This window comes from Prorops nasuta, unplaced genomic scaffold (genome assembly GCF_024137725.1).
Source record: "Prorops nasuta isolate Cenicafe-Biocafe unplaced genomic scaffold, Cenicafe_Pnas_1.2 PNAS00003, whole genome shotgun sequence".
Taxonomy (NCBI): domain Eukaryota; kingdom Metazoa; phylum Arthropoda; class Insecta; order Hymenoptera; family Bethylidae; genus Prorops; species Prorops nasuta.
In genome coordinates, this window is record NW_027116800.1 from 3,608,743 (window position 1) to 3,627,973 (window position 19,231).

The 19,231-nt window shown below is 33.4% G+C and overlaps 1 protein-coding gene across 2 annotated transcripts; it reads right to left on the reverse strand.

The window, feature by feature from the left end:
- Positions 1 to 15,742: 15,742 nt before the first annotated feature.
- Positions 15,743 to 18,939, reverse strand: LOC136785687 (uncharacterized). 2 transcript variants are annotated; one of them, XM_066746896.1, is made up of 4 exons: positions 18,844 to 18,939; positions 18,582 to 18,681; positions 16,730 to 17,802; positions 15,743 to 16,636 (listed from the first exon to the last, which is right to left on the reverse strand). In XM_066746896.1, exons 1-4 carry the CDS (start codon positions 18,856 to 18,858, stop codon positions 16,193 to 16,195), a joined length of 1,632 nt encoding a protein of 543 aa, XP_066602993.1. In that variant the 5' UTR covers positions 18,859 to 18,939; the 3' UTR covers positions 15,743 to 16,192. The 2 variants fall into 2 exon arrangements, with proteins under 2 accessions (XP_066602993.1, XP_066602992.1); XM_066746895.1 differs by having other exon boundaries at positions 16,730 to 17,853.
- Between the last annotated feature and the right edge of the window lie 292 nt (positions 18,940 to 19,231).

Here is a 19,231-nt window from a genome sequence, read left to right on the forward strand (position 1 = left end):
TTGTATCAAATTCTAGGATGCTTACTATTTCTCCCTCTCTCTCCTTTGTAAGCCCTTCCCTTCTATTATCCATGTTCAACTATTACTATTATAACTGGACAAATATATAGCAAAATCTCTATTGTACATAAAGATTCTTCCATTATCCTTTTTTCAATCTTTATGTGCAATAGAGATTTTGCTATATATTTGTCCAGCTGCGGTAGTGACAAGTGAACATGGATAATAGAGGGGAAGGGCTTACAAAGGAGAGAGAGAAATGGTGAACAAGGTAGAATTTGACACAAGACTGGGTAGGTAGTACAGGGATGGGGCACAAGAATAGTTGGAAAGGAGACCTTTTGGCAGGTGGAGGGTGAGTGAGAGAGAGAGAGCGAGTATTTCAGTGAGTAAAAGAATGGAAGGTCACTGAAAAAAGTGAAACATTATAGGTATGAAATAAGGAGAAGGTATAGCTGGTGACGCAGGAAGGAAAGAAAGGAACAGGTGTAAGGAAACCTTCTTCCATCACCAGCTATTCCTCCTCCTCATTTCATACCTGCAATCTTTCATTATTTTCAGTGCCCTCTCATTCTTTTTCTCATTATAATACTCGCTCTCTCTCTCACTCACTCACCCTCCACCTGTCAAAAGGTGTCCTTTCCAACTTTTCGTGTACCCCATCTCTTTACTACGCAGCCAGTCTTGTATCAAATTCTAGGATGCTTACTATTTCTCCCTCTCTCTCCTTTGTAAGCCCTTCCCTTCTATTATCCATGTTCAACTATTACTATTATAACTGGACAAATATATAGCAAAATCTCTATTGTACATAAAGATTCTTCCATTATCCTTTTTTCAATCTTTATGTGCAATAGAGATTTTGCTATATATTTGTCCAGCTGCGGTAGTGACAAGTGAACATGGATAATAGAGGGGAAGGGCTTACAAAGGAGAGAGAGAAATGGTGAACAAGGTAGAATTTGACACAAGACTGGGTAGGTAGTACAGGGATGGGGCACAAGAATAGTTGGAAAGGAGACCTTTTGACAGGTGGAGGGTGAGTGAGAGAGAGAGAGCGAGTATTTCAGTGAGGAAAAGAATGGAAGGTCACTGAAAATAATGAAACATTGCAGGTATGAAATGGGCATTAGGTCAAGGTTTTTATGCAGAAAGATTCCCTTAGACTTGTTTCTGTCCTTCTTGAATCAACTCTGTGTAACATTTAAACATTTTTCACAGGCATACTATAAGTCAGAGGGATGTCATTCTTGTTTTACTTGACAGTATGGAAAATGAGGAACATGTTAAAATTTTTTCAGATTTTTTCTCGACTAGCCTGTGGGAGGGGAAAGAAGGGAGTGCAGAACAGCGTTTTATGATTTCGACTCGTGCAGCCTTTTTTTTGTTTGGAAAAATCTGAAAATAATTTAGCGTATTCCTTATGTAATATACTTTCAGGTATAGCAAGAGAGAAATCGCTGGGATCAATAGTTTGGCTTTGACAAATCATTAAAAGTTACACAGTGTTGATTGAAGAAGGATGAACATAATGCTTCATGTTTCGCTCTTTTTCCAGCTCAAAAATTCAAAAATAATTACGAATATAAAGATGTACTGGAAAGTAGATGTTATTTCCTACATTTACGCTAAAAAAATCATGTATTTATCAATTTTCATAAATCAGCTGTTGTCGGAAAAAGAGTGACGCGTGCCGTAGTTCGTCTGTACTTGTTCAATCAACTATCTGTTACATTCTATCAATTTTCACAGTCAAACTATTAATCCTAGCGACTTCTTTCTTGTTTTACCTGAAAGTAAAATAAACGAGGAACATGCAACAATTTTTTCATATTTTTCCTACTGAAAATGAGCATGTACGACCGATAAAAATAACACACTGCTTTCATTTCTTCTCTCTTTCCCTCCCAGGCAGGCGACGCACGGTGAGCGTGATTCTGCTTCACGACTAGCCTGTGGGAAGGGGAAAGAAGGGATTGCAGAGCAGCGTTTTATGTTTTCGTCTCGTACAGGCACATTATTGATTGGAAATATCTGAAATTAATTTGGCGTGTTCCTCATTTACCATATTTTCGACTAAAATGAAAATGAAGTCGCTGGAATTAATAGTTTGGCTGTGAAAAATGTTTGAATGTAACAGAGAGTTAATTGAAGAAGGACAGAGGTACAACGGCACGCATCACTCTCTTCCCAACAACAGCTGATCTGTAAAAATTGATTAATACATGATTTTTTGAGCGTAAATGTAGGAAATAATCTCTACTTTCTAGTACATCTTCATATTCTTCATTATTTTTGAATTTTTTAGCAGGAAATAGAGCGAAACACGAAGCCTTACGTTCGTCCTTCTCCAATGAAACACTGTGTAACTTTTATTCATTTTTGACAGCCAAATTTTTGATCCCAGCGTTTCTCTTGCTATACCTGAAAGTATATTACATGAGGAATACGCTAAATTATTTTCTGATTTTTCCAAACAAAAAAAAGGCTGCACGAGTCGAAATCATAAAACGCTGTTCTGCACTCCCTTCTTTCCCCTCCCACAGGCTAGTCGAGAAGCAGATACACGTCTGTCGTGCGTCAATTGCGTGGGAGGGAATGAGAGAAAAGATAAAAGCAGTGTGTTATGTTATGGGTCGTACAATCTCATGTTTAGTTTGAAAAATCTGAAAAAATTTTAAATGACGCTGAAGTTGGCAGCGACTTTCCAGCAGCAAGTTTCGCTAGCGAGACGCTCTGAACTTGCGCGACACCCGGTATACGCTGCTCTTATTAAAATAAATAATAAATGTTTTTACATGCACTGCCAAATAGCTATCATGCGCAATTGTTCTTAAGGCAACATAATTTATTCTTAAAACATTAATTGTGTAAATTAATCATTAAAAACAGTTTATACAGGAAATTCATTTTCCGACTCTTTTAAATCATAATTAAGTAAGAAAGAAATTTTTTTAATTTTTTAAAATGATTCCTCCTTATAGAAAATTTGACGCTGAATCTAATGGTATGCCGTTTTTTAGGGAACGCGGTCTCCTTAATAATTTTTTTTACATAGAAAGATCGTCAAACGCTTAAAATAGGCTACAGTGCAGTACATCTTTTTCGGACTAATATCTGATAGCAGGAAATTTTTTTAATTTTTTTAAATGACTCCTCCTTATAGAAAATTTAACGCTGAATCTAATGGTATGCCGTTTTTTAGGGAACGCGGTCTCCTTAATAATTTTTTTTACATAGAAAGATCGTCAAACGCTTATGTTGCACACAATTGTAAACAGTGTGTCTGTGCGTGTATCTCAGCGATATATATTTACTTTGTTTATTACGGTAAATCAGGTTAAGCTGCAAGATTGACAGTATTAACCTTAAACAAATTTGAACCTAATTATGAAATAAATAAATGAAAAAACACACACACACATGATTAGGCTGTTCTTATTTAAATTTGATGAGGTTATACTCATTAAAAGGATTTTTAATTACATGAAGGAATCAACAGATTAGATAAGTATAACAATGAATTTTATGATATAAAATGTAATATATGTTCTGGTACTTTGTGTGATTTTATTGCAGATTAAATAGTGATGTGTTTATTATCTGACTGCTAAGGGTTGAGCTGTGTGGAGTGAGAGATTAAAATATAATATACACCGTGTCTCTTGATTGCTGAGGATGAAACTACGTGGATTGAGTTACTGAGGATAGAGCTGACTGGATGAAGTAAGATTAATATTTATATATTTTTAACACTGCCAAGGAGAAGTTACTGTCAACATTTATGTGCATCGGTGATTATCAAGAGCATATTAATTGCAAGAAATTGTTAAAATATTTGAAAACCATATGCTAAACTTCCAGGTATTGAAATTATTAACAAAATTCATTTTTAGTTGTTTCTTCTCTTTAAATTGATGTGGGTTTCAACTGTCCGATAGGTTATACCTTTGTCAAGAATTAGCAGCATAAATGTGACATTAATTGTTGCTAAAAGGAAATGTGGTATGCAAAACGACAATGTCAGCTTTAATTATATGCTTGAATGTAGTTTTTTTAAAGGTTTGCGAATTGCTTGTCCAGTCATGCCCATGTATCACCTCAAGCAGCTGATGGAGTTACTGAAGTTTCGCAAAGTCAGATGTTGGTAAAAAGTCAAATGTTGATTAACAAATGGAATGATTCATGTTTCTTGAAAATATTATTTTCTTTGAAGAATTGAGATTTTTAAATGATGAATTTGATTTTAGGTTTACTCAGGTGTTATCATTTAGTATTTTACAGTCACTGTGCAAGTATATTATAGCCAATAGTAATACTTGTGTTTTGACTTAAATACATTTGGTACAATTGAATTAAAAATCCAAGGAGGAAGGTTCGCACACATACTGACTATTGGAGTTGAATCAACAATTGGGCTTTTTACTCCTGCATTCTGGTACTAGAAACAGGCAAAGATGAAAGCATTGAAAGATTGGCAAAGTAAGAATAAGCCAATATTCAGAAAAACGTCATCCATTGCTCAGCCACAATTGAAGGATGAGACTCATTGGATGAAATTCTGTAAAATTGAGTTGATAACTGTTGATTGTTTTCCTCTGTTACATATGCTAGTATTCTAGGCCAAAGGCAGTATACTGGTCATTGGTATGGATGGAAAAATGCAAGTTTATTCTCAATTGAAACTCATTCCAAAAATTAATGGTTTCCACTCCATTTTGCAACACCAGAAATCCGACCAGTTTCAACAGTGTATAGAAATTAGCGAAACGAACATTTGAGGACTCTGGCACAGGAAATGTTATAAGGACGATTCGCCAATGTATCTCCTATATCACCTTTGTCAAGAATTAGCAGCATAAATGTGATAGTAATTGGTGCTAAAAAGAAACGTGGTATGCAAAACGACATTGTCAGCTTTGAATATATGCTTGATTGTAGCTTATTCAAAGCTTTGCGAATTGCTTGTCGTCTTGCCCCAGTATCAACTCAAGTAGTTGATGAAACTAGTGAAGTCTGGCAAAGTCAGATGGTGGTAAAAGTCAAATGTTGATAAACAGAAAATGTAATTTAATTAAAACATACATTTTACTTAATGATTTTTATATGTTGAAAGTATGTGTTTATGGATTATGAAAAATTTAATCAAAATTTTATTATAGTGAAACTGAAAACATTAAACAAGTAGCCGGGGCATTAATTATGAATTTCATTTATGCAGAATGCATTACAAATATCAATAAATTTAATGTGTTGACTGTGATATTTTTTCAATATTAATATATATTATTTTATTAGTTAAGCGCTGCTGTTTCAAGAAATGAGAAGTGTGGAAATTTTCTTTAAATTCTGTAGGAAAGTGGAAAGAATTATTTAATTTTTTAAATATTATACTTTTACCAAACGTTATGAAATCCCACAAAAAAAAGACTTCGCCTGTATAAAAAGGCGGCAAGTACATAAAGCATGTAGCATAAATAATATAGTAAAATTATCCAATTAAAAAAAGTAGTGAAATCCAAATATTAGTCAAGTGTATTTTTTGACCTTAGCAAAAGTTAAATTTTTGGAAAAAAAAGGAACAAAAAAGTTACTTGCCGGGCCCGTAATGTCCATGCACAGTGAGAAATAGAATCGTTTGTGGTTCGGCTAACTTCACTCTGTATTTTAACATGAAATTTGCTGTACTACGCTATAGCTGAATCTCACACACGATTCAATTTCCCACTGTGCATGGACATTACGGGCCCGGCAAGTAATTTTTTTGTTCCTTTTTTTTTTAAAAATTTAATTTTTGCTAAGGACAAAAAATACACTTGCCTAATATTTGGATTTCACTACTTTTTTTAATTGGATAATTGTACTATATTATTTATGATAAATGGTTTATGCACTTGCCGCCTTTTTATACAGGCGAAGCCTGTTTTTTGTGGGATTATACTTTTCTAACATTGAAAGAAGAGATACAAATGAAAAATTATGTTTTTGCACTTTTGGCTAAGTTTTCCAGTTAGCAGGAAATTTTTTTCATTTTTTTAAATCATATAATCTTGTAGCCTATTAAATTCTGCATAGATCAGTATGTTTTTCGTTAGGGAAAGCGACTCCCTTATTAGATTTTTTTAACATTGAAGGCAGAGATACAGATGAATTTTCATGTTTTTTGACTTTTGGCTAAGTTTTTCAGATAGCAGGAAATTTGTTTAATTTTTTACAACCATACTGTCTTATAGCTTTTAAAATTCTCGAGAGAATGGAGGTAGTTTCGCGAAGGATCGCGCCCTCCTCAAAATCTTTCTTTTTTACCTATGAAGGTAGGACTCTGAATCAGAAAATCACGTTTTCAAGCGGACGGCTGTGTTTTTTGACTAGCAAGATATTTTTTAACATTTTTAGAACTATACAGCCTTGTAGCCTATTAAATTCTGAAGAGGCCGGTCCAAATTTCATTAGGGATCGCGATATCCTTGATGTTGTTTCTTTAGAATAGGTAGCAAAGATACAAGTGTGTACATAGCTTCCACAGTGGATTGATGAAATGTTGGTTTAATTATAATGTAGGCTCGGCAGCTTTCTCTGTTATACAAAAATAATAAAAAAGTATGAATACATACTAAAATTTGTACTGGTCTACTTCTAACTTAATGAGATATAAGCCTGAAATGTAGAAAAACTTCCTGCAGGTTGAAAAACTCAGCCGACAGTTCGAAAACGTGTTTGTGTGATTCACGAATTCTATCTTCATTGTTAAAATACGGCAATAAGTAGAGCGCGATCCCTTACGAAACTAGCACCATTCTCTCGAGAATTTCATAAGCTAGAAGACAGTATGGTTGTAAAAAATTTAAAAAATTTCCTGCTACCTGAAAAACTTAGCCATAAGTCCAAAAACATGAAAATTCATCTGTATCTCTGCTTTCAATGTTAAAAAATTTTATAAGGGGGTCGCAATCCCTAACGAAATTTATACTGGTCTACCCTTAATTTAATAGGCTACAAGACTATGGGTTAAAAAAATTAAAAAAATTTCCTGCTATTTGATAATAGTCGTGAATGACTCGCTGATGACATCTTTTCATGACCGTAAATAGAAGTGAACTAAACCAAGTTTTTTAATGAATATCAAATGAATATTTTATTTTTCGATTAATTTAAGCTTCTGCGCCATCTCGAATTATTTCGTTTTTCGGCAAAATTAAGTATGAGCAGCGGTTCTCAACTTGCGTCCGTAACTTTCTGCTGAAACTTTCTGCTATCTTCAGCGCCATAAAATGTTTAAATGTTGCATAGTGTTGATTGAAAAAGGACAAACGCACAACGGCACGCATCACTCTCTTTCCAACAACAGCTGATCTATAAAAATTAATAAATACATGATTTTGGGATGGTTAGATGTAGAAAATAACATTTACTTTAATCAAAGTGTTTATTTTCTTGAATATTTCTTTGATTTTTACGAGGAAACCTAGGGAGGCATCAAGCAGTACGTTTATCTTTTTTCAATCCACGCTGAGTGACTTTCAGACATTTGTCACAGCGAAACTATTGCTCCCAGCAATTTTTTTCCAGTTTTACCTGAAAGCATGTGAAATGAGGAACACGCTAAATTAATTTCAGATTTTTTCAATGAAAAATGAGGCTGTACGAGTCAAAATCATGAACGATTGTCAAGCAAACTTCGAATGGATTTATTAAGGAAACCATAAGAGATAACCATAGCGTCAATACGAACTTTTTTATTCAGCTTGGTGTGATCTACAAAAGTCTCCATTGAACCTATCGTCTATCTCGTCTCGATTCGGTGATACATAGCTGGATATATGAAAATCGAGTATTTGCTCTGTGCAACAAATCTGATGACATAATCGTTTAGTTCCCCCCCCCCCCCTGAAAGAAATGAACATCCATGCGTTGCAGCGCAATGCTCAGTCGATTTCATCAATATTCAGCTATGTATGTTTTATAGCAACTATTCGGCTATAGTACGATTTCGCGCTTTTGTTTTTAATTTTTTTAATCTTCATCTATTTTCTAATGTGTTCTTTATTTAATATTGTTATTTTTTTATAAAGTTATGGGTAAGTCAAAGGAGCATGGCAAGCGGTTCCCGTCTCAGAGGAAATCTAGACGGAGGTGGAGTAAATCCATGATGGAAGCTAGGAAACGTCGAACGGTACCTTCGCCTCAGATTTTTGGCTTCCAAGTAAGTGAATCTATCAATATAAAAATGGACAATGTTACTCTTAATTGTGACGTTGTCAATGTTGATAGTAGCTCTGCAGGAAATGATGATAGCATAACCTCTGATATTATCTGTCCTGCAGAATTAGAATGCGATAATGTTATTACGATGTGTGACGTTATCAATTCTGAAGCAATGGTTTCAGAAGACGATAATGTTACTGTCTTATGTGACGTTATCAACAAAAATGAAATGATTTTACGAAATGATAATGTTACCGCTTTTGGTGATATTATCTATAATAATGAAGTCATTTCAGGAAAGGATAATGTTACTGTCATATGTAACGTTATCAATAATAATGAAATAGTTTCAGATGCTACTATAACTTATGGCGTTATTGATGAATCTGAAAATATTTCAGAAAACGATAATGTTGCTATGGATTGTAACGTTATTTGTTGCGATAGCATAAGTTCTAGAAGTGATACTGTTACTACAAAAGGTGACGTTACTATAAAGCGTAGTGATGCTGCAGACCGAAACGTTAGCAGCAGTAATTACGCTTCCAGTACTGGCTACTCAAGTTTATCAAATACTACATCAATTATTGAAGATGTAGCATTGATGAACGAGAGTCAAAAATGCATACAAGAGATATCAAATGCTCAAAACGATCGACGGATAGTCGATTTTGTTTATGTATTTTCTGAATTGCAAAAAGTATTTGAAAAACATAGTAAATCAAATAACTGTGCCTTCAAAGACTGGCAATTGGTGAAAACACGTAAGCAAGGACTTCTGACCCAATTTTTCTTTAAATGCAACAAATGCCATGTAGAAGAAAGTGTTTGGTCAGAGTCTATAGAAAACACGAACATCTTAGATGTAAATATGGCAGCTGTCTTAGGATCAGTTGCTTCTGGAATTGGTCATTACCAATTACAAGAATGTCTAGCAGCGATAAACGTGACCAGTATGACAAAGCAGACTTATATAAAGTATATGGCACGTGTCGTGGAACTATTTCACGAAACTGCCATTGATAATATGAAAAAAGCCGGTGATGTAGAACGCCAACTGGCTATTGAAAAAGGCAATGTCATAAATGGTATTCCGTTTATCACTGTTATCGTAGACGGAAGCTGGATAAAAAGATCTTATGGCACGACTTATGATTCTCTATCAGGAGTTGGTGCTATAATTGGTAACGTAACCGGCAAAGTACTTTTTGTCGGCATACGAAATAAATTCTGTGCTCTCTGTAGTTTCTATCAAGCAAAAGGTTGTAGTCCACGACCACATACCTGTTTTAAAAATTTTGATAGAGGCACAAGTTCCGCTGCTATGGAAAGTGACGCCATAGTGGAAGGATTTCGATGTAGTATCGAATTGCACGGAATGATTTACAAAACATTTATCGCCGATGGTGATAGTAATGTTTATAAATCGATTCTTGATAATGACCCATATAAGGATTATGGAGTTATTGTTAATAAAGTTGAGTGCAGCAACCATCTGTTTCGAAATCTGTGCAAGAAATTGACAGCGGTTTCCATAATGCCGCACCCAAACGGCGTTAGGAGCAAAGAATTTTTCGGAATTAGGAAACTTTTGAAGGTAAAAGTTCTGAAATTTCGAAAAATGATTGAGGAAGCTGTAGCATTTCGAAGCAATGGAAATATTGCTGAGGAAGAGAAGGCAGGTTTGTTACACAAGGACATAATGAACGTAACAAATCACCTTTTCGGACATCATTTAACTTGTAAGGGTCGAAGTTATGAAAAAGACTGCGAAGCAATGAACGATATCGATAAAGTTCATTTGCTACGTTTGCATGGGTTATATGCAAAAATCGAAGATGCTCTGGAATATCTGAGCCATCATTCGGAAAGTCTTTTGCTTCGAGTTACAAATAATCAAGTGGAATCACTGAATGCAATTATTTGTAAAGAAGTCGCCGGCAAAAGAATAAATTTTGGTGCAAGAGGCCAGTATAATGCTAGAGTATATGCGGCCACATTGCAGCATAATACCCAGCAAGTACTTTCCGAAGTACATAAACATGCTGGTAAAACAATACCTTCAGCTGTTTTAACGCTTGAGAAACAGCGACAGGCTAAAGTAGCGAGTACTCGAGCTTATAAAGCAAAAGAAGGAAAAGAAAAAAGTGACAAATGGTTCGTAAATGATAAGAAATTTTACGGACTAAACGCACAAAGGCCTGATCTCGATGAAACAGTTTTCAATAGGAAGCGCGAGATTCTACTTGATAAACTAAGAGAAAATCAAGTAAATTCTTGTGATATTGAAATCGCAACGAGAAATCAAGCCAAATCCGATTTATGGATGTCTCTAAGAAAAAATATGTTGACGGCATCCAATTTCGGACCAATATGTCGCAGGCGTCCAACGACGTCTTGTGCGACTATAATTAAAAAGATTTTGTTTCCCTCGTTCATTGATAACGTGGCATTGCATTATGGTCGAGAAAATGAATCTAATGCAAGGAAACAATTGGAAACGATATTAAATAAATGTATTCGCATTTGCGGATTATTTATTGATAACGAGTATCCATACTTGGGAGCATCACCAGACGGATTGATAGATGACGATGGGCTAGTTGAGATAAAATGCCCATCGTCAGCAGAAAGTATGTCAGCGGAAGATGCTCTAGAGTCGTTACCCTCGTGGCGTGCAGTCCTTCGAAAGAATAATAATGGATATGAAATGAATAGAAATCATATTCATTATTATCAGGTGCAAGGACAATTACATATAACGCGTCGAGAATATTGCGTCTTTGCAGTATGGACACCCAAGAGTATTGTTTGGACGCGAGTAAGCAAAGACGATGATTTCTGGAATAAAGAAATGAAAGTAAAGTTGACACAATTTTATGAGCATTGTCTTCTTCCGGAAATCATTGATAGTCGATATAATCGCAATATGCCTATTCGCGATCCACAATACATTGTGGATGCTCAAGAAAAGGCACGCAGTGCTAAACAGCTGAAAAAGCAGAGAAATAGCACTGCGTGCGAAAAAAGAAAATCAATAAATCTTTCAGAGAATGATGATGATGATGATTGCGTTATACTGGAGGTATCGAAGCATTGTGATACACCGGATACCGTTTTGAAACGTCGAAAATTTTTCGATGATTCACACACAACTCTGAAAGAAATTATTGAGAATGTATTACCGGAAAACAATTATTGCAATGATCAGAGTCTCGATGGAATTCTCCGTATCATAAGAGAGAAAACGGATATCGAAACTGAAAGTGTTTTGTTTAACGTATATCCAAATTTGGTTATATCTGCAACAAAACCTAAGAGCATTGCAATTATTGGTGGTAATCATACAAATCATTGGAGATGTGTATATGTCAACGAAGAACAGCTTTTTGTGTACGACAGTATACCAAACTGCACGTACAAGAAGCTTTCTAAAGAGGAACGACAATACATATCTCTAAGATACCCTTGGATAAAAGAACGTAACATTCACTGTCCAAGGGTCCAAGCTCAACCAGATGCATTCAGTTGCGGTATATATGCTGCAGCTTTTGCAACTGCTATAGCATTGGGTGGAGACCCAAGTGAACAAAAATACTCAGTAAATGTTTCGGAAATGAGGAAACATTTTATAAAAATTATTGAAAAGAAAGAATTGCTAGCTTTTCCAAAGGAATAAAGGATACTATCTTTTATACACATATATTCGTTTGAAATGCCTAATTTTAAACGAGGAAAAGTTGGTGGTGCTCTTCTTTTTAACAATATGTTTCTATATGGCCAATTGTACATTATAGTACAGTGCTTATAGAAAAAAGTTTTGGAAATTTTGATAATTTTCAAAGATTCCGACTAATGGTTTATATTTGTAAACCATATGAGGAGGGGTTTTAGTGGGTAAACGTTTAGTAGTCCCACATACCCTCTGGCTCAAGCCACTGGAAGATGCATAAAGCATTTCCCCTTCTCAATAGTAATAACAAAAAAAAAAAAAAAAAAAAATGTCATGAGAATGACTATGGCTTATGGTTTTTGTATTTTCTCATTATGTTGAAGAAACTGACAAAAACTATAAACCATGCGGTTTATAAAGAAAAATGAGTTTAAACTTATTTTTTATAGAGGCAATTGTATATATATACGTTTGACCTTATAAAAAGTTCAAAGTAATAGTACTTTTGCCTCTTTTCTTATGATTACCGAGAAAAATCAAAGAATTTTCGAGTAACTAACAGTGTCTGTGCCGTACATTGAACGAAACACGTTGTTGTATTATTCGAAAAATGTATAAGATTTTCTGAATCTTATTATGGGGCCGCACTATGTAAATATCTTGAAAATGGTGAGCCAAACGCGAATACGGTAAAAATTTTGTAAGTGAAACACCGGTGGATTGAACTTGCACAGATGATCCGTATTATGCAATTTTTAATTAATTATTGTTAAAAAAATTGTTAAAAAAAAATTGCTACATGGGATATGATTCAGCTGAGAATGTTCGACCCCCCTATTGTCACACCCCCAAAATTTTAACCGTTTTTGCGTATCTCTTACCGTTTACGAGATATTTCAAGGCGTAATTTACTCCTTGGCATTTTTTGCGGGCCCGCCATATGCAAATATCTTGAAAATGGTGAGCCAAACGCGAATACGGTAAAAATTTTGTAAGTGAAACACCGGTGGATTGAACTTGCACAGATGATCCGTATTATGCAATTTTTAATTAATTATTGTTAAAAAAATTGTTAAAAAAAAATTGCTACATGGGATATGATTCAGCTGAGAATGTTCGACCCCCCTATTGTCACACCCCCAAAATTTTAACCGTTTTTGCGTATCTCTTACCGTTTACGAGATATTTCAAGGCGTAATTTACTCCTTGGCATTTTTTGCGGGCCCGCCATATGCAAATATCTTGAAAATGGTGAGCCAAACGCGAATACGGTAAAAATTTTGTAAGTGAAACACCGGTGGATTGAACTTGCACAGATGATCCGTATTATGCAATTTTTAATTAATTATTGTTAAAAAAATTGTTAAAAAAAAATTGCTACATGGGATATGATTCAGCTGAGAATGTTCGACCCCCCTATTGTCACACCCCCAAAATTTTAACCGTTTTTGCGTATCTCTTACCGTTTACGAGATATTTCAAGGCGTAATTTACTCCTTGGCATTTTTTGCGGGCCCGCCATATGCAAATATCTTGAAAATGGTGAGCCAAACGCGAATACGGTAAAAATTTTGTAAGTGAAACACCGGTGGATTGAACTTGCACAGATGATCCGTATTATGCAATTTTTAATTAATTATTGTTAAAAAAATTGTTAAAAAAAAATTGCTACATGGGATATGATTCAGCTGAGAATGTTCGACCCCCCTATTGTCACACCCCCAAAATTTTAACCGTTTTTGCGTATCTCTTACCGTTTACGAGATATTTCAAGGCGTAATTTACTCCTTGGCATTTTTTGCGGGCCCGCCATATGCAAATATCTTGAAAATGGTGAGCCAAACGCGAATACGGTAAAAATTTTGTAAGTGAAACACCGGTGGATTGAACTTGCACAGATGATCCGTATTATGCAATTTTTAATTAATTATTGTTAAAAAAATTGTTAAAAAAAAATTGCTACATGGGATATGATTCAGCTGAGAAAGTTCGACCCCCCTATTGTCACACCCCCAAAATTTTAACCGTTTTTGCGTATCTCTTATCGTTTACGAGATACAGGTAATTTTAATTAATTAACGCCGCTCCTGCAATGTCACTAGTTGGGCCTCGGAATATAAACATTCGCTGCGCCATCTGTGAGTGACCTAAAGAACTGTCTCATCACACACGCGTAATGTGGTGTGAGTGGCCCTACGCGGCGCTTCGGTACGTCTAGACCTTCCCGTTAAGGGGATGCATTGAGCGACTCTAACATTCATTCAAGTTTATCTTCCAAACTATTAGGAATATGAACTTTTTTGTAGAGATTAAATTTACTCTTTTGACTGTACTGAAGCGCGCTACAAACTTGGTTTCTAAAAATTATAAAAAAAAGTTTTCATAAAAATGATAAATACTTGTAATTTTGTTGGTCATAATAATATTGAAAATTAAGCCTTGTAGCGCGCTAAAGAAAAGTTATATGACTAATTTGAGACCAAGAAGAAACAAATATACCTAAAAATGTGGAAGATTTTTTTGAAAAACTAAATTAAAGTTATTGAAAAAGACAAGTTTTACACTGTTTTACCGACAGAGAAGTTACACAATGCGTTAGACAAGGACAGGCCTATTAGCTCTCTCGCTTTAGAAGGGGTACCCAATCTCTTCCCACCCCATTCTCCGTTAAACAAACCGACTCTCCTACACACAGCAAGATGGCTGACTAACGCTGCCTGTCCATGTGATTCCGTAGCGCAATGTAAGAATAAATAATTATTTCTGGGGTTTAGGGTTAGGTTTACGCAAAACCGACCTTGTACCGCCCTTCCATATGATTTCGGGAGGCTACAGTAAAATTTTTCAAAGTATTTTGTTATCTACAAATTTCAAAAAACTTGAATTGGTTGACGAAAGCGTGACTCGAAGCAGCCAACGCTGATCGCTAAGTTGTGTAGCGCATCAGCGTCGGCTGCTACGAGTCGTGCAATCGTCAAATGAATCAAGTTATTTGAGATTTGTAGATAACAAAATACTTTGAAAATTTTACTGTAGCCTCCTGAAATCATATGGAAGGCGGTACAAGGTTGGTTTTGCGAAAACCTAACCCTAAAACCTAGAAATAATTATTTATTCTTGCATTGCGCTACGGAATCACACCAACAGATAGTGTTAGCCAGCCGTCTTGCTGTGTATAGGAGAGTTGGTTTGTTTAGCGGGGAATGGTGGGGAGAGAGTGGGTACCCTTTCTAAAGCGAGAGAGCTAATAGGCCTGTCCTTGTCTAACGCACTGTGTAACTTCTCTGTCGGTAAAACAATGTAAAACTTGTCTTTCAATAACTAATTTAGTTTTTCAAAAAAATCTTCTACATTTTTAGGTATATTTGTTTCTTCTTGGTCTCCAATTTGTCATATAACTTTTCTTCAGCGCGCTACAAGGCCTAATTTTCAATATTATTATGACCAACAAAATTACAAGTATTTATAATTTTTATGAAAACTTTTTTTTATAATTTTTAGAAACCGAGTTTTTAGCGCGCTTCAGTACAGTCAAAAGAGTAAATTTAATCTTTACAAAAAAGTTCATATTCCTAATAGTTTGGAAGATAAACTTGAATGAGTGTTAGAGTTGCTCAATCCATCCCCTTAAAGAAATTCAAATTTAAACATTTGTTTCTGACTCGATTAGAATATAATGAATTACGTGACGATACAATTTGGTTTAAATTAAACGAATAAATTGACCTCAGAGAAAAGTAATTTTGCTGCTGGTAAATTGTTAATATTTTTTATAACATTACAATAATTCATATTAAAATTTGAATGCAATAAAACATAAATTAATTAAATTTATTTTATTTCCAGATACCATTAAACATTGAAATGTAGGATTAACGAAATTTTTAATTAAGAAAAAGTTAGACAAAGATGGAATAATTTAACTGCAATGAATTGAATAACAAAACATATATGAAATGAAATAGATACAAGTTTTTCACAAAATAGTTATAATTTTACTGACGAACAATATTGGTTAAACAAATGGAAAAATCTAAAAAAAAGATATAAAGATATAAAAGTTCATAATGAGTTAACTAGAGTAAATAGACATTGGATTAATTAAAAAAAAATTAATAATACATGGTCTTTTCCTAGAGTTTAAAGAAATATACACGTTTTCTTAAAAATAATTTATTATTGTCAATTTATTCCAACTATTTTTCTTGACTATATAGGAAGGAACAATAAAGTCTAATTAATTAAATGATTATAGTTAAAAACCAAAAATTTAAGCTCAAACTATAAAAATTATATTGAAAATCATAAGCAATTTTATATAGTTGTTAACATAAAAATTATTTTTCTAGATTGATCAGAAAATCTTGGGTCATATTTTAGGCAACACATTGTACACTTTTCTAAAACAGTAAGCCACTGCTCTATTTTGCGTAAAATAGAGTTTTGTACTTTTTGAATTATACAAATATGATTTAATAATTTGTTACTCCATAAATCAGTTTTGCCCAAATCATTCAGTGATGTAACATTTTCTTGGTGATTCACAGAGGTAACTACAGACAATTTTTTCAGTAAAGCAAGTGTAGCGAAAACTAATAACTGCATTTTTGGGATATAAGAACAATTAATATATATCTTTGATAAATGCTTTACTAAATTTGACATTTCTGAGAATAAAAAGTCTAATATATCAATGCATATTGTTGCTGTGTCACATAATTTCAAAATTATACAGATGCGGTATTCCCATAAAGAAACCTAAAATGTGAATTTTTTAGAAATTTGTACTTGCATTATAATGTAAAAAACATGTTTCCTAATAATACATAATAGTGTATAAAAAAATTTAACCTTTGTTAATTCATCTTTATTTAGCATTTCACTGAAGACAATTTTTATTGTTTGAACTATTGCTATTACACATACATTAGACAGTGAATTGTTTTCTCCAATACTGAGTATATCAGAAAAATTAAGTACTGCTTGGACTGCTTCTTGCTCTAATGTATTTGTCCAACGTTTCCACCTTATATACTGTCTTGCTATATCTTCACTTTTTAAAGCATTCAAAATCATTCTAACTGATTCAAGTGCAACATCGCACATATTTGAATTTTGTAGCAAAAAATTGATATATTCAGATGATACCAGCTTATTTGATTTTCTCATCTTTTTATTTGGTGACATGAATTTTGTGTACCCAACTGGAGAATTAGCCTTTTTTGAAAATAGTTTATTACTTTCAATTGCATTGATAAACCTACTTTTATTGGTACGATTACAGTTTACAGGGCTTTTAAAGTTGCTAATTTTCAATGACATTAAATCTTTTTGCTTCAAATTGTATATCCCAGTTATAATGCATTTAAGATTTTTTGATTTTTTTTTTGAAATTTTTAAGGGGCTTAACATGGATTTTAGATTTTCATAGCTATGTAAACGATTATTTTTCATTTTCAATGTATCGCAGTTATTTATATTTACCAATGTGTCATAAGCACTATCTGTTTCTTGCAGCATCTGTTTCAATGTATGTCTATATTGATTATTTGGTGAGTCAGGAATAATAGTTTGACTTAAAGGTACTGAAGCAACTTCTGGAGTATCTACTACAAGTATGTTATCATTTAAATTTATCTCAGATCGTTTCTTTTGAAAGTCATTGACAGAGTCATAATTAAATCCTTTTAACATATGTATTGATTCTTCTACATGATTAATTGAAATAGTTTTTGCAGACATAATTATTGACTTTAACCATACTATAGCTTGTACAAATAATATTTCTGATGTATATGGGAATAAAATATTTGATTTTTCTAACGATATCTCTGATATTTCTTTTGGTTTTTTCCATAAATGAGAACAGCGATAACAAATGAAGTAGCTTCCAATATATTTACTTCTACATACTGTAGGATCATCTAACAAAAGATCTTGTATTACAGTGTCTGATCTTGAATCTACATTTTGTGCTATAATTTAAGTAAAACCTAGCATATAGTCTCTAAATTTATTTTAACTATAATAAATAATAAATCAATATAAAGGGTCTACCATTTAAGGCTGTTTCAAATAAACAGTTAAGCTTATCATGAGTTAAAATGGTGTGGTCTGAATTACAGAAATTATTTATTAACTTGAGTTTATATAACAAGATAAACCTTAATTAAAGAATTTAAGTTAAATACCCTTATTTCTAGGACAAACCCTCTGGTTGAAGTTAAACCATTGTTAGATTGTTATAGTTCCTTTTACAAGAACTATATTACTTTAACTAAAGGGTTTGCACTGTGTTCTAGAAGTTGCACAGTATATACGTAAGTAATGTATCTCAATAACAACACATATAAAAATTAAATTTCAGCTTTTGAAATTTCTTAAGCCCCTTAATATTTGCATTGAACTAAGTTTTAAGAAAGCTTATTTGCTTTTCAAGGGTTGCATAAGGGAACATAAACATTTTTCGATATATATACTTTGGACTGTTTAAATTGGTAGACCCTATATAGAAAGTAACAGACATTAGTGTTATGATATATTACTCTATGAATTAACAATCAAACTTAAAAGAAACAGTTAATAATTATCTTATCAATACTTTATCTAGAAATTAAAAATTTAATTTTGACATCTAGAGTAACGTTGTTTCAAAGTTATGTTTGTAAATATAATGAGTAATATTTAAAAAAAAATAACTTACAAAAACATTGGTCATTAATTATGTCACCATCTAAGTCATCATTAAAAGATTGTACATAATGCTTCAGTTTATGGTAAATGGCTTCTTTATCTTGTTTGTGCTAGTTGTAAATTTCACAATTACATTTGCAACAAAAATTAAAGTTAAACAAATATTTGAAAAAATTATTTAATTAGTACAACGAAATGTTGATATAATTGTAGTATAAATGCAACTAATATTAAATATTTCAAATTTGAAAGCAATTCATATGCAATATTACCTTAAAAAATGTCATTGGAGCAATACTATTCTTTAAATTACTTTTGAATAAATATTTTGCGAAAAAGAGACTTTTTCAAATGTATGCAGGAAAATGAAATCAGCAGGATTAGATGGATTGGAATCTTTTTACAGTCGTGCAACTGGTAGAAACAATAAACTAGATTCCCTAGGGACGTTTACGTTCGTGGACGTTTATTTTCAGGGATCAGATCCAGATCTCGGATCAAACTTACCGTAGTGTCGCAACTTACGAAAAAAAAATACTAGATCACCCTAGACTAATCCGGATCTAGTGAGGAGGCTTTCGCGAGAGTGAATCCGGATCCAGATTTAAGTAGAGTAATTAGGGCCTATTCAAGTGTGGAAATTTTAGCTCGCATTAGTGG

Coding starts and splice junctions, on each gene's coding strand:
- LOC136785687 (XM_066746895.1), bottom strand. Junction 17,854..18,581: donor AATTAATGACCAATGTTTTT/GTAAGTTATTTT, acceptor CTTAAATTATAG/CACAAAATGTAGATTCAAGA. Junction 16,637..16,729: donor ATAAAGATGAATTAACAAAG/GTTAAATTTTTT, acceptor TTCACATTTTAG/GTTTCTTTATGGGAATACCG.